Below are 20,595 nucleotides of genomic sequence, written 5' to 3'. Positions count from 1 at the left end.
CTATAGAAAAAAAGTTTGACAAAATTTTCTATAGAAAAAAAATTTGACAAAATTTTCTGTATTGTTCTTTGTAGATTAATTTTGGCTCGAGTGTTAAACGTGTCTTTATTACACTTCATAAGGGCTTTTGCATTTTTTTTTTTTTTAAATTAAGCCCCAACCCTGCATCGAACCGATTTTATTTAGAATTCAATGTCTATTTCTCTCCCCCATTAGTATCCCATTTTATATTAATTGATTGACTTTAATTAATTCCATTTCATTTATTTTTCTATTTCTAGGTAAATATTGACTTTCTAACAAATACAAAAAGTAGAGGTAAGCAAAACAGTGCCAACAAAAAATCTTAAAACGATATCATTACCATCGTCGAAGGTAGAGGGAGCCTATCTTCCCCCATCTCCTATCGATACTTTACCCATTCATCACCTTCACGTTCATCTTCTATTAATTCCTCAACCTCAGGGAATTCTTCATCATGCCTGGAATAATGATTGAATATCATATCACCATGGGCCATGGAATCATCACAATTGTCAGTCGGATAGTCATCATAATTTATTTCGCCATAACCTTCACCACCAATGCCACCACCACTATGGCGATGTCCTTGTTTATAGGTGGAACCATAGGAATGACCATAGCCACTGCCACGACCACCACCACCTCCAGCACTTGTATGATGGGTCGAATAACCCATTATCTTATAGATGGTCTGTTTGGTGGCACCTTTTGAGTTATCTCCTTCACCGCCTCCTCCCCCGACTCCTTGCGAACCCTGAACATGTTTGTAGACCGTATGCATATGATGATGAGTCCGGATTTTCATGGGTACATGTATGATTAAATGTTTGCCATATGTTTTACGGGCACGTTTTGTCATGCCGCCAAGCACTAATGATGAACACAAAGTAATTAAAAGTAAAACTTTTACGAGTTGCACCAATGCCGCTGAACTTGTCGTCGTCGTCGTCGTTTTCGTTGTAATCCTCCTACAACAAAGGTGGCAAAAGCAGTTCTTGTTAACGCTTAAGTTGGCAGAAGCATCAGATGTTTGAGTTACATACTGCTGGCAATTTGAAGTAATGATCCTACCATGAATGCTGGATATGGGAGGGGGAGGATACAAAGAGAAACAAAATTGTTGGTTTTAAAATGGAAGTTAAAATATGTTAAGGAGAACTTTGACATGTACACTCAGAGAAAATAATCTACATTGTATGAAATGTCTTAAAAATCGAGAAAAAAATAACGAACGGACGGATGGTAGAACAAATTTTGTCAAAATTTTATTTCTATAGAAACATTTGTCAAAATTTTTTTTATTAAAAAATTGTCAAAATTTTATTTCTGTAGAAAATTTTGTAAAAATTTTATTTCTATAGAAAATTTTGTCAATATTTTATTTCTATGGAAAATTTTGCGAAATTTTTGTTTCTACAGAAAATTTTGACAAAATTTTATTTCTATAGAAAATTTTGTCAAAATTTTATTTCTACAGAATATTTTGTCAAAATTTTATTTCTACAGAAAATTTTGTCAAAATTTTATTTCTATAGAACATTTTGTCAAAATTTTATTTCTACAGAAAATTTTGTCAAAATTTTATTTCTATAGAACATTTTGTCAAAATTTTATTTCTATAGAAAATTTCGTCAAAATTTTACTTTTATAGAAAATTTTGACAATTCTTTACTTCTATAGAAAATTTTGTAAATCTTTATTTCTGTAGAAAATTTTGTCAAAATGTTATTTCTATTAAAAATTTTATTTCTATAGAAAATTTGGTCAAATCTTTAGAAATGTTATCAAAATTTTATTTGTACAGAAAATTTTGTCAAAACTTTATTTCTATAGAAAATTTTGCGAAAATTTTATTTCTATAGAAAATTTAGTCAAAATTTAATTTCCATCGAAAATTTTCTCAAAATTTTATTTCTATAGAAAATTTTGTCAAATCTTTATTTCTATAGAAAATTTTGTCAAAATATTGTTTCTATAAAAAACTTTGTCAAAATTTTATTTATACCGAAAATGTTGTCAAAATTTTATTGCTATAGAAAATTTTATTTCTATAATTTTTTTTTAAATTTTATTTCTATAGAAAAATTTATCAAAATTTTATTTTTATAGAAAATTTTGTTTCTATGAAAAACTTTGTCAAAATTTTATTTCTATAGAAAATTTCGTCAAAATTTTATTTTTATAGAAAATTTTGACAATTCTTTACTTCTATAGAAAATTTTGTAAATCTTTATTTCTGTAGAAAATTTTGTCAAAATGTTATTTCTATTAAAAATTTTATTTCTATAGAAAATTTGGTCAAATCTTTAGAAATGTTATTAAAATTTTATTTGTACAGAAAATTTTGTCAAAACTTTATTTCTATAGAAAATTTTGCGAAAATTTTATTTCTATAGAAAATTTAGTCAAAATTTTATTTCCATCGAAAATTTTCTCAAAATTTTATTTCTATAGAAAATTTTGTCAAATCTTTATTTCTATAGAAAATTTTGTCAAAATATTGTTTCTATAAAAATTTTTGTCAAAATTTTATTTATACCGAAAATGTTGTCAAAATTTTATTGCTATAGAAAATTTTATTTCTATAATTTTTTTTTTTTAAATTTTATTTCTATAGAAAAATTTATCAAAATTTTATTTTTATAGAAAATTTTGTTTCTATGAAAAACTTTGTCAAAATTTTATTTCTATAGAAAATTTTGTCAAAATTTTATTTCTATAGAATATTTTGTCAAAATTTTATTTCTATAGAATATTTTGTCAAAATTTTATTTCTATAGAAAATTTTATCAAAATTGTATTTCTATAAAAATCTTTGTCAGAATTTTATTTCTTTAGAAAATTTTGACAAACTTTTATTTCTATAGAAAATTTTGTCAAAATTTTATTTCTATAGAGTATTTCGCAAAATTTTATTTCTATAGAAAATTTCGTCAAAATTTTACTTCTATAGAAAATTTTGACAAATCTTTACTTCTATAGAAAATTTTGTGAAATCTTTATTTCTATAGAAAATTTTATCAACATTTTATTTCTATTAAAAATCTTATTTCTATAGAATAATTTGTCAAAATTTTATTTCTATAGAAAATTTGGTCAAATCTTTATTTCTACAGAAATTTTATAAAAATGTTATTTCTATAGAAATTTTGTCAATATTTTATTTCTATTGAAAATTTTGCCAAATTTTTATTTCTATAGAAAATTTTGCCAAATTTTTATTTCTACAGAAATTTTTGTCAAAATCTGATTTCTATAGAAAATTTTGTCAAAATTTTATTTCTACAGAAAATTTTGTCAAAATTTTATTTCTATAGAATATTTGGTCAGAATTTTACTTCTATAGAAAATTTTGACAAATCTTTACTTCTGTAGAAAATTTTGTCAAATCTTTATTTCTATAGAAAATTTTGTCAAAATTTTATTTCTATTAAAAATCTTATTTCTATAGAATAATTTGTCAAAATTTTATTTCTACAGAAAATTTGGTCAAATCTTTAATTCTATAGATATTTTATTAAAATTTTATTTCTATAGAAAATTTTGTCAATATTTTATTTCTATAGAAAATTTTGCGAAATTTTTACTTCTACAGAAAATTTTGTCAAAATTTTACTTCTATAGAAAATTTTGTCAAAATTTTATTTCTACAGAAAATTTTGTCAAAATTTTATTTCTATAGAATATTTTGTCAAAATTTTATTTGTATGGAAAATTTCGTCAAAATTTTACTTCTATAGAAAATTTTGACGAATCTTTATTTCTATAGAAAATTTTGACAAATCTTTATTTCTATAGAAAATTTTGTCAATATTTTGTTTCTATAAAAAACTTTGTCAAAATTTTATTTATACCGAAAATTTTGTCAAAATTTTATTTCTATAGAAAATTTTATCAAAATTTTATTTCTATAGAAAATTTTGTAAAAAATGTATTGCTATCGAAAATTTTGTCAAAATTTTATTGCTTTAGAAAATTTTATTTCCATAAAAAAAAATTTAAAATTTTATTTCTATAGAAAATTTTATCAAAATTTTATTGCTATAGAAAATTTTATTTCTATATTTTTTTTTTAATTTTATTTCTATAGAAAATTTTATCAAAATTTTATTTCTATAGAATATTTTGTCAAAATTTTATTTCTATAGAATATTTTGTCAAAATTTTATTTCTATAGAAAATTTTATCAAAATTTTATTTCTATAAAAATCTTTGTCAAAATTTTCTTCTTTAGAAAATTTTGTTAAAATTTTATTTCTACAGAAAATTTTGTCAAAATTTTATTTCTATAGAATATTTTGTCAAAATTTGATTTCTATAGAAAATTTCGTCAACATTTTACTTCTATAGAAAATTTTTACAAATCTTTATTTCTATAGAAAATTTTGTTAAATCTTTATTTCTATAGAAAATTTTGTCAATATTTTGTTTCTATAAAAAATTTTGTCAAAATTGTATTTATACCGAAAATATTGTCAAAATTTTATTTCTATAAAAATTTTATCGAAATTTTATTTCTATAAAAATTTGATCAACATTTTATATCTATAAAAAACTTTTTCAAAATTTTATTTCTATAGAAAATTTTGTCAAGATTTTGTTTCTATAGAAAATGTTGTCAAAATTTTATCAAAATTTTATTACTATAGAATATTTTGTTTCTATAGAAAATTTTTTTTTAATTTTATTTCTATAGAAAATTTTATCAAAATTTTTTCTATAGAAAATTTTGTTTCTATAAAAAACTTTGCCAAAATTTTATTTTTATAGAAAATTTTGTCAAAATTGTATTTCTACAGAAAATTTTATCAAAATTTTATTTTTATAGATTTTTTTTTAAATTTTATTTCTATAGAAAATTTTGTCAAAATTTTATTTCTATAGAATATTTTGTCAATTTTTTTTTTCTATAGAATATTTTGTCAAAATTTTATTTCTATAGAAAATTTTATCAAATCATTACTTCTATAGAAATTTTTTGTCTAATCTTTATTTCTATAGAAAATTTTGTCAAAACGTTATTTCTATTAAAAATTTTATTTCTATGGAAAATTGTGTCAAAATTTTATTTCTATAGAAAATTTGGTCAAATCTTTATTTCTATAGAAATTTTATAAAAATTGCATTTTTATAGAAAATTATGTCAAAATTTTATTACAGACAGAAACTTTTGTCAAAATTTTATTTCTATAAAAAAGTTTGCCAAATTTAATTTCTACAAGAAATGTTATCAAAATTTTAGTTCTATAGAAAATTTTGCGAAAATTTTATTTCTATAGAAAATTTTGTCACAATTTTATTTCTATAGAAAATTTTGTCAAAATTTTATTTCTACAGAAAATTGTGTCAAAATTTTATTTCTGTAGAGAATTTGGTCAACATTTTATTTCTATAGAAAATTTTGTCAAAATTTTATTTCTATAGAAAATTTTGTTTCTATAAAACACTTTGTCAAAATTTTATTTCTATACAAAATTTTGTCAAAATGTCATTTCTATAGAAAATTTTGCCAAAATGTTCTCTCTATATTTTTTATGGAATTTTTCGTGCCACTTTTTATAAATCCCTTTGCAAAATATCGCAAAGCCAAATTCATGCAACGTATTCTGTTTGTTTTAGGGCCTTATGAAGGCCATAATTTGTGAAAAATTCGAACAAATCTAAACTTATTCTATAATTTGATGTTTTATCTGTAATTTTTTGCCTTTTAATAAAAACAAAAATGAAAAAAGAAATCAAAAAACTGTGGCGCTTTACTTTGTTGCATTATATATCAGTCACCTTGCAAATACCTACAATTGGTATTATAAAAGCAATGTCCTCTTGTTTTAAATTAAGGTGCCATCTTTTATTTTTGTGACACTTATTTTAAATTCAGTGTGACATCTCTTATTTTGAATGCAACTTTTTGTGCCACCTTTTGGAAATTACTAATGATAACACTCTCCAATCGTTCGAATTAAGAATTCTTTTTTAATTTCTATTATTGTAGCAAAGTTGAATTTGTTATTGGCATGTTTCTCTGAGTGTACACATATGCATATTTGGCCCTGGATAGGGTTGATGAATTTGCCAGCACATTATATTTAATTAGAGTAATTAAAGTAAGTTGTTTATTTCAATTTATACACACACTTTATCCTTGCTCATCTCGCATTTGCTGGCGCTGAGATGTCTGTGAATCTTGCCAGAAGTTGGATTTACCCAAAGGGTATTTCGATGTGTGTGGGTATTATATTCTTCAGCTGCAGTTTCTTTTTTTATTTTTTGTAAAAGGCGATGTTAAAAATTGTGAAGGGGATGTTTTTATTTCTTCCCAATAAGTCCTTTTTTGCACCACACTTGTCTTTATTGTTTCTTGGAAGAGTTTAGTCAATTATTTGGCTTGATTGATTCACGAAAACTGTTGATTAATCCAAATATTTCCCTAGGTTTTATAGTTGTTCGAAATAGGCTTTTTAAAATTGTCTCACCCGCCACCACACTCTCATGGAAATGCACTTGACTTTCGATATGCTAATGATTTTCTTAATTTTCATATGGATCCATATGAATCTCAAGAGGAACGAAATGAAATGAATGAATATCTTCATATGGAAATGAAGCAATACTTCCATAAAACAGCCTCTTAATAATAGCAACATAAAGCGACTGTTTTCCTCAGCTATGCTCCATGGAAGCGATCCCCTATTCATTATGGCTAATAACTGCTGCTTTGCCTTTATAGTGAAGTAGTTATGCTTGGCCATAGTAGCCAATTATTGGGCGTTACCAATATGGATGGAGGAGTTACTAATTACTTCTTTCAATGGCTTTTGGTTGTGACTTTGACCATCATCGTCATCAGTATCCATCATTGTTACCACATCGTCATCATCATCATCACCATTATCAACGGTCGCCGTTAAGAAATATGGGAGAAATTACATGCATCCCATTTGTTTTGGGTATTTTGCTACCAGGAACATTATTTTTTTATGCATTTGCTTACAGCTTATCCAGTAGCAACATGGCAAAATATTAATTTGTACCCAGCATAAGGGGAAAGAATACCTAGGTTTGGTTTTATAAATGTCATTTATATAAGAAATTTTGTCAAATTTTTATTTCTATAGGATTTGTTTTTTTTTCAAAATTTAATTTCTATAGGAAATTTTGTCAAAAATTAATTTCTATAGAAAATTTTGTCAAAATTTCATTTCTATAGGATTTTTTTTTGTCAAAATTTCATTTCTATAGTAAATTTTATCCAAATTCCATCTCTATAGGAAATTTTGTCAAAATTTTATTTCTATATGAAATATTGTCTAAATTTAATTTCTGTAGGAAATTTTGTATAAATTTCATTTCAAAAGGAAATTTTCTTAAATTTCATATATATAGGATTTTTTTATCAAAATTTTATTTCGATAAGAAATTTTGTCGAAATTTCTTTTATATAGCAAATTTTGTATAAATTTCCTTTCTATAGGAAATTTTGTCAAAATATTATTTCTATAGGAAATTTTGTCCAAATATTATTTCTATAGGAAATTTTGTCAAAATTTTATTTCTGTAGGAAATTTTGTCCAAATTTAATTTCTATAGGAAATTTTGTGGAAATTTTATTCCTATATAACATTTTGTGAACATTTCATTAAATAGGAAATTTTCACAATATCACATTTCTATAGAAAATTTTGTCAAACTTTCATTTATAAAGGAAATATTGTCTAAATTTAATTTCTGTAGGAAATTTTGTATAAATTTCATTTCTATAGGAAATTTTCTTAAATTTCATATGTATAGGATTTTTTTTATAAAAATTTTATTTCTATAAGAAATTTTGTCAAAATTTCATTTCTATAGGAAATTTTGTCAAAATTTCATTTCTATAGGAAATTTTGTCAAAATTTCATTTCTATATGAAATTTTGTCAAAATTTTATTTCTATATGACATTTTGTAAAAATTTTATTTCTATAGGAAATTTTGTCAAAATTTTATTTCTATAGGAAATTTTGTCAAAATTTTATTTCTATAGGAAATTTTGTCAACATTTTATTTCTATAGGAAATTTTGTTAAAATTTCATTTTTATAGGAAGTTTTGTCAAAATTTTATTTCTATAGGAAATTTTGTATAAATTTCCTTTCTATAGGAAATTTTGTCAAAATATTATTTCTATAGGAAATTTTGTCAAAATTTTATTTCTATAGGAAATTTTGTCAAAATTTTATTTCTATAGGAAATTTTGTCAAAATTTTATTTCTATAGGAAATTTTGTCAACATTTTATTTCTATAGGAAATTTTGTTAAAATTTCATTTTTATAGGAAGTTTTGTCAAAATTTTATTTCTATAGGAAATTTTGTATAAATTTCCTTTCTATAGGAAATTTTGTCAAAATATTATTTCTATAGGAAATTTTGTCAAAATTTTATTTCTGTAGGAAATTTTGTCCAAATTTAATTTCTATAGGAAATTTTGTGGAAATTTTATTCCTATATAACATTTTGTGAACATTTCATTATATAGGAAATTTTCACAATATCACATTTCTATAGAAAATTTTGTCAAACTTTCATTTATAAAGGAAATATTGTCTAAATTTAATTTCTGTAGGAAATTTTGTATAAATTTCATTTCTATAGGAAATTTTCTTAAATTTCATATGTATAGGATTTTTTTTATAAAAATTTTATTTCTATAAGAAATTTTGTTAAAATTTCATTTCTGTAGGAAATTTTGTCAAAATTTCATTTCTATATGAAATTTTGTCAAAATTTTATTTCTATAGGAAATTTTGTCAAAATTTTATTTCTATAGGAAATTTTGTCAAAATTTTATTTCTATAGGAAATTTTGTCAACATTTTATTTCTATAGGAAATTTTGTTAAAATTTCATTTTTATAGGAAGTTTTGTCCAAATTTCATTTCTATAGGATATTTTGTCAAAATTTAATTTCTATAGGATTTTTTTTTTCCAAATTTCATTTCTATAGCAAATTTTGACAAAATTCCATTGCTATAGGAAATTTTGTAGAAATTTTATTCCTATATACAATTTTGTGAACATTTCATTTCTATAGGAAATATATTCGAAATTTCATTTCTATAGGAAATTTTCACAATATCACATTGCTATAAAAAATTTTGTCAAAATTTCATATCTATAGGAAATTTTGTCTATATTTCACTACTATAGATTTTTTTTTAATTTGATTTCTTATTAGGAAATTTGATCAAAATTTCATATCGTTAGGAAATTTTGTCTACATTTATTTTTAATAGAAATTTTGCCCACATTTCATTTCTATAGGAAATTTTAACAAAGCTTCATTTGTATATTAAAATTTCATTTCTATAAGAAAATTTCATTTCTATAGGAAATTTTTTCCAAATTTCATTTCTATCGCAAATTTTGTCAAAAATTAATTTCTATGGAAAATTTTGTCAAAATTTCATTTCTATAGGAAATTTGATAAAAATTCCATCTCTATAGGAAATTTTGTCAAAATTTTATTTCTATATGAAATATTGTCTAAATTTAATTTCTGTAGGAAATTTTGTATAAATTTCATTTCTATAGGCAATTTTCTTAAATTTTATATGTATAGGATTTTTTTATCAAAATTTTATTTCTATAAGAAATTTTGTCCAAATTTCTTTTATATAGCAAATTTTGTCAAAATTTCATTTCTATAGGAAATTTTGTCAAAATATTATTTCTATAAGAAATGTTGTCCAAATTTCTTTTATATAGCAAATTTTGTTTAAATTTCATTTATATAGGACATTTTTGTCAAAATTTAATTTCTATAGGAAATTTTCACAATATCACATTTCTATAGACAATTTTGTCAAAATTTCATTTCTAAAGGAAATATTGTCTAAATTTATTTTATGTAGGAAATTTTGTATAAATTTCATTTCTATAGAAAATTTTGTCAAAATTTCATTTCCAACGGAAATTTATTTGAAATTTGAAATTTATTTTATCAAAATTTCATTTCCAAAAGAAATTTTATCAAAATTTCTTTTCTTTAAGAAATTTTGCCTAAATTTCTTTTATGTAGCAAATTTTTTCAAAATTTCATTTCTATAGGAAATTTTGTTAAAATTGCATTTCTATAGGAAATTTTGTAAAAATTTTATTTCCATAGGACATTTTGTCAAAATTTTAATTCGATAGGAAATTTTGTCAATATTTTATTTCTATAGGAAATTTTTAATTTCTATAGGAAATTTTGTCAAAATTTTATTTCAATAGGAAATTTTTTCCAAATTTCATTTCTATAGGAAATTTTTTCCAAATTTCGTTTCTATAGGAAATTTTGACAAAATTCCATTTCTATAGGAAATTTTTTGGAAATTTTATTCATATATACAATTTTGTGAACATTTCATTTCTATAGGAAATATTGTCTAAATTTAATTAATTTCGGTAGGAAATTTTGTATAAATTTCATTCTATAGAAAATTTTGTCAAAATTTCATTTCTAAAGGAAATATTGTTTAAATTTAATTTCGGTAGGAAATTTTGTATAAATTTCATTCTATAGAAAATTTTGTCAAAATTTCATTCTATAGAAAATTTTGTCAAAATTTCATTTCTAAAGGAAATTTATTTAAAGCTTCATTTCTATAGGAAGTTTGTATAGGATTTTTTTTTATCAAAATTTCATTTCCAAATGAAATTTTATCAAAATTTCATTTCTATAAGAAATTTTGTCCAAATTTCTTTTATATAGCAAATTTGGCAAAATTTCATTTCTATAGGAAATTTTGTCAAAATTTTATTTCTTTAGGAAATTTTGTCACAATTTCATTTCTAAAGGAAATTTTGTCTAAATTTCACTACTATAGAATTTTTTTCACAATTTCATTTCTACAGGAAATTTTGTCCAAATTTCATTTCTATAAGAAATTATTTCAAAATTTCATTTTTATAGCAAATTTTGTCCACATTTCATTTATAACAGAAATTTTACCCACATTTCATTTCTATAGGAAATTTTGTCAAAATTTTATTTCTATAGGAAATTTTAACAAAGTTTCATTTCTATGGGAAATTTTAACAAAGTTTCATTTGTATATCAAAATTTCATTTCTACAAGAAAATTTTATTTCTATAGGAAATTTTTTCCAAATTCCATTTCTATAAAAAATTTTGACAAAATTCCATTTCTATAGGAAATTTTGTGGAAATTTTATTCCTATATAAAATTTTGTGAACATTTCATTTCTATAGGAATTATTGTCCAAATTTAATTTCTATAAGAAATTTTCACAAAATCACATTTCTATAGAAAATTTTGTGACAATTTCATTTCTAAAGGAAATTTTGCCTACATTTCACTACTATAGAATTTTTTTTTTTTTTAAATTTCATTTTTTAAAAGAAATTTGATCAAAATTGCATATCGTTAGGAAATTTTGTCCACATTTCATTTCTAATAGAAATTTTTCCCACATTTCATTTCTACACGCAAAGAAAAAAAACGTTTGGAAAATGTGTACCGAAAACGTTTTTATTTTGTTAGAGTTTTTTGAATTGCTTTGAAAATTTTAAGCTTTTATCACCAAAAAAAATAGTTTGTTACAAAATTTTTATTTTATCAATAAAATAAGTTATTTTTGAAACAACAACACAGTCCATTTCGTTTAACACTGTTCTTTTCTGACTTTAGGTCGTTAATAAGACACATTTTACAGTTCAAAATTTAATATAGTACAATGTTATGTTAAAAATTTTTTTTGGAATCTTCCGAACATATCTGGAAAGTATGTAAAAAAACAACAAAAAAATCTTTGGTCGAAGCAGGGATCGAACCCACGACCCTTGGCATGCAAGTCGAACGTAACAACCACTGCTCCACGGTGCCAAACTAAATGTTTGTTTCTGTTAAATAAACTTTGTTTATCCGGTTCGTGGGCGCCGCAAGCTATGCTATACAAATATAACTTATATGGATATTTATCTATTGATGACCATAACAGGTACATAGCTCAGTGGTTAGTGTGTTGGCTTACAAAGTGCATGGTCCGCTGTTCGATTCTCCGTCCAGGCGAAAGGTAAAAAAAAAAATTAAAAATTTATAAAATCGTATAATTTCTTCTACATTGTTGGTATTACAGGAAAAGGTGTTAAGAACTAAAAAAGCTCGTGGATGTGAGGAAAATGCAATTAGCAAGAAAACAATGTTTTTTTTTTTTGAGTTTGTCTTTATGAAATTGATTTTACATCCTGGAAAAGAATAAACGTTTATCATAAAAAGTATATACTTTTCTTCCAAATACACTTCCTTACAGCAAAAAGCAAATGAGAAACGAACTTTGTTTGTCTAAAATTTCGTTTTGGAGGAAAGAATTATTTTTTTGCGTGTATACGATTTTTTTTTCTTCAAAAATTAATTTCCACGGGAAATTTTATCCAAATTTCATTTCTAATGGAAATTTTACCCATATTTCGTTTGCATAAGAAATTTTCATTTCTATAGGAACTTATATCAAAATTTAATTTCTATGGGAAATTTTTTCAAAATTTAATTTCTAAAGCAAATTTTGTCAAAATTTAATTTCCATAGGAAATGTTGTCCAAATATCATTTCTAATGGAAATTTTACCCAAATTTCATTTCTATAGGAATATAACAAGTTGGCTGATAAGTCCCCGGTCTAACATTTTTTTTTGTCAAAATTCGTTTTTATTATTCAACATAGTTCCCTTCAAGAGCGATACAATGATTATAACGACCTTCCAATTTTTTGATACCATTTTGGTAGTACTCCTTCGGTTTTGCCTCAAAATAGGCCTCAGTTTCGGCGATCACCTCTTCATTGCAGCCAAAATTTTTTCCCTGCGAGCATCCGTTTGAGGTCTGAGAACAAGAAAACGTCCCTGGGGCCAGATCTGGAGAATACGGTGGGTGGGGAAGCAATTCGGAGCCCAAATCATGAATTTTTGCTATCGTTATCAATGACTTGTGGCACGGCGCGTTATCTTGGTGGAACAATACTTTTTTCTTCTTCATATGGGGCCGTTTTGCCGCGATTTCGGCCATCAAACGCTCCAATAACGCCATATAATAGTCACTGTTGATGGGTTTTCCCTTCTCAAGATAATCGATAAAAATTATTCCATGCGCATCCCAAAAAACAGAGGCCATTACTTTGCCAGCGGACTTTTGAGTCTTTCCACGCTTAGGAGACGGTTCACCGTTCGCTGTCCACTCAGCCGACTGTCGATTGGACTCAGGAGTGTAGTGATGGAGCCATATTTCATCCATTGTCACATATCGACGGAAAAACTCGGGTGTATTACGAGTTAACCGGTGCAAACACCGCACAGAATCATCAACACGTTGTTGTTTTTGGTCAAATGTGAGCTCGCGCGGCACCCATTTTGCACAGAGCTTCCGCATATCCGAATATTGATGAATGATATGACCAACATGTTCCTTTGATATCTTTAAGGCCTCTGCTATCTCGATCAACTTCATTTTACGGTCATTCAAAATCATTTTGTGGAGTTTTGTGATGTTTTCGTCAGTAACCACCTCTTTCGGGCGTCCACTGCGTTCACCGTCCTCCGTGCTCATTTCACCACGCTTGAATTTTGCATACCAATCAACTATTATTGATTTCCCTGGGACAGAGTCCGGAAACTCATTATCAAGCCAAGTTTTTGCTTCCACCGTATTTTTTCCCTTCAGAAAACAATATTTTATCAAAACACGAAATTCCTTTTTTTCCATTTTTTTCACAATAACAAAAGTTGCTTCACAAAAGACGCTCTATCTCATAAACTAATTGACTTACAGACCTCAGAGAAGTTCACCAATGTGGTATCACAATGGACTGAATAGTCTAAGTGAGCCTGATACATCGGGCTGCCACATAACCTAACCTAACCTACAGACCTCAAATTTTGACGCGAATCATTTGAAGGTTGGTACTATATAAAAATAATATGCATTTAATACTAGCGAGGCCATCTATGTGTCAGACCGGGGACTTATCAGCCAACCTGTTATGTCAAAATTTCATTTCTATGGGAAATTTTTTCAAAATTTAATTTGTATGGGAAATAGCGTCCAAATTTCATTTCTATGGGAAATAGTTTCATTTGTATACGAACCTGTCAAAAAATTTCATTTCAATAGCAAATTTTGTAAAAACAAGTATATACAGCACTAAGTTCGGCCGGGCCGAATCTTAAATACCCACCACCATGAACCAAATATTAGGGTTTCCATTGAAATTTCAGGAGGACTTGAGGACACTTCCCGAAGATAAATTTAAAGATTTCACCTATGAGGACCATATCAGATTCTGGATTTATAAGAACCATTTTTGTTTGAGTTATAGAGGAATCATTAACATCTCTTGTAAGTATGCAAGAAAATTATAAAATAACGTCTTGATTTGAAATCTTAAATCTGTAAAAGTAAAATCTGGAAATTTTACATTGAGTTTCAAGCAATTTTCATGATCAGTGCGCCTTCTACACCCTTAAAAAGTGAAGTCGGTCTATATGGAGGCATTACCACATGGACCGATAAAAACTTAATCCGATACTCGCTTTTGTGAGCCTAAAATACCAGAATATTTACAATTTCAGGCAAATCAGATAAAAACTACGATTTCTAGAAACCCAAGGAGTTAAATCGGGAGATCGTTCTTATGGGGGCTATACTAAAATATGGACCGATACTCACCGTTTTCGGCACACCTCTTTATGACCCGAAAATACCTCTAGATTTTCAATTTCAGGCAAGTAGGATAAAAACTTCGGATTCTAGAAGCCCAAGAAGTAAAATCGGGAAATGGGTCTATATGGGGCTATACCAAAATATGGACCAATACTCACAATTTTTGGCACACGTATTTGTGGTCCTACAATACCTCTAGATTTCCAATTTCAGGTAAATTGAATAAAAACTGCGGTTTCTATAAGCCCAAGACCACAAATCGGGAGGGCGTTTTATATGGGGACCATACCAAAACATGGACCGATACTCACAATTTTTGGCACACCTCTTTATGGTTCTAAAATACCTCTAGATTTCCAATTTCAGACAAATTGGATAAAAACAACGATTTCTATAAGCCCAAGACCCCAAATCGGGAGGTCGGTTTATATGGGGACTATATCAAAACCTGGACCGATACTCACAATTTTTGGCACACGCATTTGTGGTTCTACAATACCTCTAGATTTCCAATTTCAGGTAAATTGAATAAAAACTGCGGTTTCTATTAGCCCAAGAAGTAAAATCGGGAGATCGGTCTATATGGGGGGCTATACCAAAATATGGACCAATACTCACCATTTTCGGCACACCTCTTTATGGTTCTAAAATACCTCTAGATTTCCAATTTCAGGTAAATTGAATAAAAACAACGATTTCTATAAGCCCAAACCCCCAAATCGGGAGGTCGTTTTAAATGGGGAACATACCAAAACATGGACCGATACTCACAATTTTTGGCACACGTATTTGTGGTCCTACAATACCACTAGATTTCCAATTTCAGGTAAATTTAACAAAAACTGCGGTTTCTATAAGCCCAAGAAGTAAAATCGGGATATCGGTCTATATGGGGGCTATACCAAAACATTGACCGATACTCACAATTTTTGGCACACCTCTTTATGGTCATAAAATACCTCTAGATTTCAAATTTCAGGCAAATTGGATAAAAACAACGATTTCTATAAGCCCAAGACCCCAAATCGGGAGGTCGGTTTATATGGGGACTATATCAAAACCTGGACCGATATAGCCCATCTTCGAACTTGACCTGCCTGCAGACAAAAGACGAGTTTGTGCAAAATTTCAGCACGATTGCTTAATTATTGAAGACTGTAGCGTGATTACAACAGACAGACAGACAGACGGACAGACGGACATCGTTATATCGTCTTAGAATTTCTCCCTGATAAAGAATATATATACTTTATATAGTCGGAAATCGATATTTCGATGTGTTACAAACGGAATGACAAACTTATTATACCCCCGTCACCATTCTATGGTGGTGGGTATAAAAACGTTTCATTTCTATTGGAAATTTTCTCAAAATTTTTTATTTTTGTAGGAATTTAATTTTTATAGTAAATTTTATCAAAATTTCATTGCTTTAGGAAATTTTGTCAAAAATTCATTTATATAGGAAATTTTCTCCAAATTTCATCTCTATCGGAAATTGTGTCAGAATTTCATTTCTATAGGAAATTTTGTCAAAATTTAATTTCTATAGGAAATTTTCTCAAAATTTCATCACTATAGGGAGCCACCGTGGTGCAATGGTTAGCATGCCCGCCTTGCATACACAAGATCGTGGGTTCGAGTCCTACTTCGACCGAACACCAAAAAGTTTTTCAGCGGTGGATTATCCCACCTCAGTAATGCTGGTGACATTTCTGAGGGTTTCAACGCTTCTCTAAGTGGTTTCACTGCAATGTGGAACGCCGTTCGGACTCGGCTATAAAAAGGAGGTCCCTTGTCATTGAGCTTAACATGGAATCGGGCAGCACTCAGTGATAAGAGAGAAGTTCACCAATGTGGTATCACAATGGACTGAATAGTCTAAGTGAGCCTGATACATCGGGCTGCCACCTAACCTAACCTAACCATCTCTATAGGAAATTTTCTCAACATTTCATTTCTATAGGAAATTTTCTCAAAATTTAATTTTTAGTCAAAAATGTCTTCTGGCTTCTTATTCTAAGTTAGGTGATATATGCACAATGTGTTTGGTCATGCACTCCACTTTCCCTTAAAATATTAACTTCATTAATCTTATCTAGATGTTATACATACTCCACTCACAAATACAGTGAAACCTCTAAAATTGGGACACTCAGAAAAGTGGAGGTCACTTAAAACTTGATAATTTTCGTGAGATGTTTAATATATTGTTACATTAAAATGAATCTCTCATAAGTGGCTAACACCCAAATAAGGAAAAACTTTAAATGACCTTATACTGAAAAAAATATTGTCGTGAGGTCAAAGATTTCATGGCTTTAAAAACGAATGCAACTTTTTGCTTAGCATAGAAGACGCATTTCTCTAATATAAAGTTTTTTCCCTTGTCCAAAAGTCGATAAACTTTTCAATGAAGTCATATTGCCTTGATAATTAAGTGATTTGACTTAAAAATGGGTATCATAACATGAAAGAAAAAATGTTTGGGCTAAGGTCAACTTGACTAATTCAGAAAAATTCTTTAAATTTAATGAAATTGTCTTTAAATTTGTTGTCTTTTTACATCTTGACTACAAAGCAAAAAATCGTTCAAATATAGGACATGTTTTTCAACTCTTTATTTTAAAGACGTTTTTTACTTGAAACATGGCATAATTTCTACTGGAAGTCGAGTCTTAATTTGGAAAATAAAGTTGTCTTTAACTCGTTTTTAAAGGACTTTGATAGCATATGAAGAAAAAAGCTGAGAAAGCGAAATCTTAAAATTTGCTTCCTAGGAGCAAGTACACAAAACCAAATTTAAAAGACAATTGTGTCTTAAAAGTATCCTTACTTGTATTCTCCGCATCTTTGGCTCGGAATCAATACCAATTTTTTTAAAGTAAAGACAAAATCTTTGGAACCGGGTATGCTTTTTTTTCAGTGCAGTTGCTCATTTCTGTGAGTTTTCACTGTATATGTTTATGTCACGATAGCATAAATATTTGTTAAATTAAAACACACATTAAGTGGCGTTATTAGCAATGTTTACATGCCGAAAATGTGTCCAGACTTTCCCTTCAAAAGAAAACAATGGTGTTATTGTCCTAGATTAAAGGAAGAGGAAACTATTAGAGCAATAATTCTAATAAATTTACTCACATGCTATCCTTAACAGCAAAAAAAAAAAACAAAATTACAATTCATGTCATACGCATAAAAATTGCGTGACATTTTCCTACTAACATTCATAAGGTGTTGAATGATTAAAAAACGCAAACTAAACAAAGGTGACATTAAGGCAATGGAATGTTCCTCATTATACTCTCTTAATTAAGGTTAAATTTTTAACATGGCTCTAGGATAAAATTAATTTATTTTAATCTATTTAATAAAATTTTAGCTAAAAATTTCTTAAAAAAACTAAGAAAATATTTACAGTGAAGCTAACGTGACGAAAGGGTTATACAATTAATATTAATAATAATAAAAAAAATATTTACTCCCAATGCCATAAAGAGATTTTGATCAGATTTCATTGCCAACATTAGTTCTCATCAAACATACGTTTCAACGTTTGGTACAAAAAGAAAAACAAAAAGGAATTGTGGAACTCAAAAACTGAATGCGCTGGGTTCAGTTCCCACAGTTCCCTGAAGTGATTAGTTCCAATGAACTAGGAACTAAACAACTCTACTATTAATCACTTTAACTTCTGTTTCACAATCATAGGCATCCTTCCCTCTATTATATGAAACAATGTTGGCACTATTTTTTTATGGCAACAGCTAACATTGCATAGTTGAACGACACAATGGTCCCCATGAAACTAAAACAGGGGAAAGGTGTGTAAATCTAAGCGATAATAAACAACAAAATGCCACGAGCCTAAAAGCCATTATATTGACTCTCACCCTCATCACCAAAATCAGAATTTAGCTTTAGTGCTGAGAGGAAGAATAACTAAGAGAGAGAGAGAGAGAGAGAGTGGGGGCATGGCGCATATCGAAATGCATTCTGCATAATGATGTAATTATTACACTGCTCTGTGCTATGATATGCATCACTGCAATGATGGTCCTCTTCGTTACAATGCCTGGCAGTAAAATTTACCAACAAGAGTAAATCGGCTAAAGCAACCGATAATAACCGACACCCCCCAATGGGTAGGCAGTAATAACAACAACAATATTGCTTTACTATATCATTGCAGTTAATAAACACAAATACCTTCACAGGCCCCCATGGTAGTTGTCCAAATGTTTATAGAGAGGAGATTTTGTTGCTGCAGCATCATTTATATGCATTATTCACTACCTGTGGTATTTTGGGGAGCTCCACTTCCGTTATGCACCAAATATTGCGAAGAAATTTCAAGAAAAATTTACTCCTCAAGTGCTGTGAAAATGCGCATTTTTAGAGAGTTTGTTATGATATATTTTTTTTATGTGACAACCTAAACGCTGGGAATGAATAATATAAAGAGTTTTTGTTTTAGTGGAAATCAGAATAAAACAGGGGCGCAAGATTAAATTTTAAAGATTATAAGAGTTTTGGGAGAAATTTAATAGGAAATTTTATTCAAATTTTATTTGTTCAAAAAAAATTTGCCAAATTTTATTTTTATAAGAAATTTTGTCAAATCTCAATTTGTATAGATTTTTTTTTCAATTTTTTTCATTTGTATACGAAATTTTGTCGAAATTTCATTTTTATCGGAACTTTTGTCAAAAATTAATTTTTATAGGAAATTTTTTTCAAAATTTCATTTTTATAGATTTTATTTTTTTAATTTCATTTTTATAGGAAATTTTGACAAAATTTCATTTTAATAGGAAATTTTGTCAAAATTTCATTTTAATAGGAAATTTTGTCAAAATTTCATTTTATTAGAAAATTTTGTCAAAATATGATTTTCATTGGAAATTCTGTCAAACTATCATTTTTATGGGAAATTTTGTTAAAATATCATTTTAATGGGAAATTTTGTTAAAATTTAATTTCTCTAAAAAATTTTAAAACAACAAAATTTCCCATAAAAATATCATTTTAATGGGAAATTTTGTTAAAATTTAATTTCTCTAAAAAATTTGCAAAATTCAATTTTATTTAATTTAAATTTTTGAAAAATATAGATATTTTCGATATTTTCTCACAAATTCTCCAAACAGGAAATATTATCAGAATTTCATTTCTATAGAAAATTTTTGTCGAATTTTCCGAATTGCTATGGGAAATATTCAAAATATTTGAAATTCTGTCCAACTATCATTTTTATTGGAAAGTTTGTTAAAATATCATTTTAATGGGAAACTTTGTTAAAATTTAATTTCTCTAAAAAGATTTGCAAAATTCAATTTTATTTAATTTTAATAGAAAGAAATATTCCAAATATTGGAAATTCTGTCCAACTATCATTTTATGGGAAAATTAGTTAAAATATCATTTTAATGGGAAATTTTGTTAAAATATCAGTTTAGTGGGAAATTTTGTTACAGTTTAATTTCTCAACAACAAAATTTCTCATAAAAATATCATTTTAATGGGAAATTTTGTTAAAATATCATTTTAATGGGAAATTTTGTTTAAAATTTAATTTCTCTAAAAAATTTGCAAAATTCAATTTTAGTTAATTTTAATTTTTGAAAATTTTCATTTCTACACGATATTTTCTCACAATTTCTCCAAACAGGAAATATTATCGGAATTTCATTTCTATAGAAATTTTTTGCCGAATTTTCCGAATTGCTATGGGAAATATTGCCAAAATTTCATATATATAGGAAATTTTAGCTAAATTTAATTTCTATAGGAAATTTTTGTCATAATTTGATTTCTTTAGGAAATTTTTGTCGTAATTTGATTTCTTTAGGAAATTTTTGTCGTAATTTGATTTC

The 20,595-nt window shown here is 26.7% G+C and overlaps 1 protein-coding gene across 1 annotated transcript; it reads right to left on the bottom strand.

Moving 5' to 3' along the window:
• Nucleotides 1-282: 282 nt before the first annotated feature.
• LOC142236545 (uncharacterized) lies at nucleotides 283-6,413 on the bottom strand. Its single transcript, XM_075307782.1, has 2 exons — nucleotides 6,158-6,413; nucleotides 283-1,103 (listed from the first exon to the last, which is right to left on the bottom strand). Exons 1-2 carry the CDS (start codon nucleotides 6,172-6,174, stop codon nucleotides 404-406), a joined length of 717 nt encoding a protein of 238 aa, XP_075163897.1. The 5' UTR covers nucleotides 6,175-6,413; the 3' UTR covers nucleotides 283-403.
• Nucleotides 6,414-20,595: the final 14,182 nt, after the last annotated feature.

Source organism: Haematobia irritans, chromosome 4, assembly GCF_050003625.1.
Source record: "Haematobia irritans isolate KBUSLIRL chromosome 4, ASM5000362v1, whole genome shotgun sequence".
NCBI lineage: Eukaryota > Metazoa > Arthropoda > Insecta > Diptera > Muscidae > Haematobia > Haematobia irritans.
This window is presented reverse-complemented; position numbering and strand designations above follow the sequence as displayed.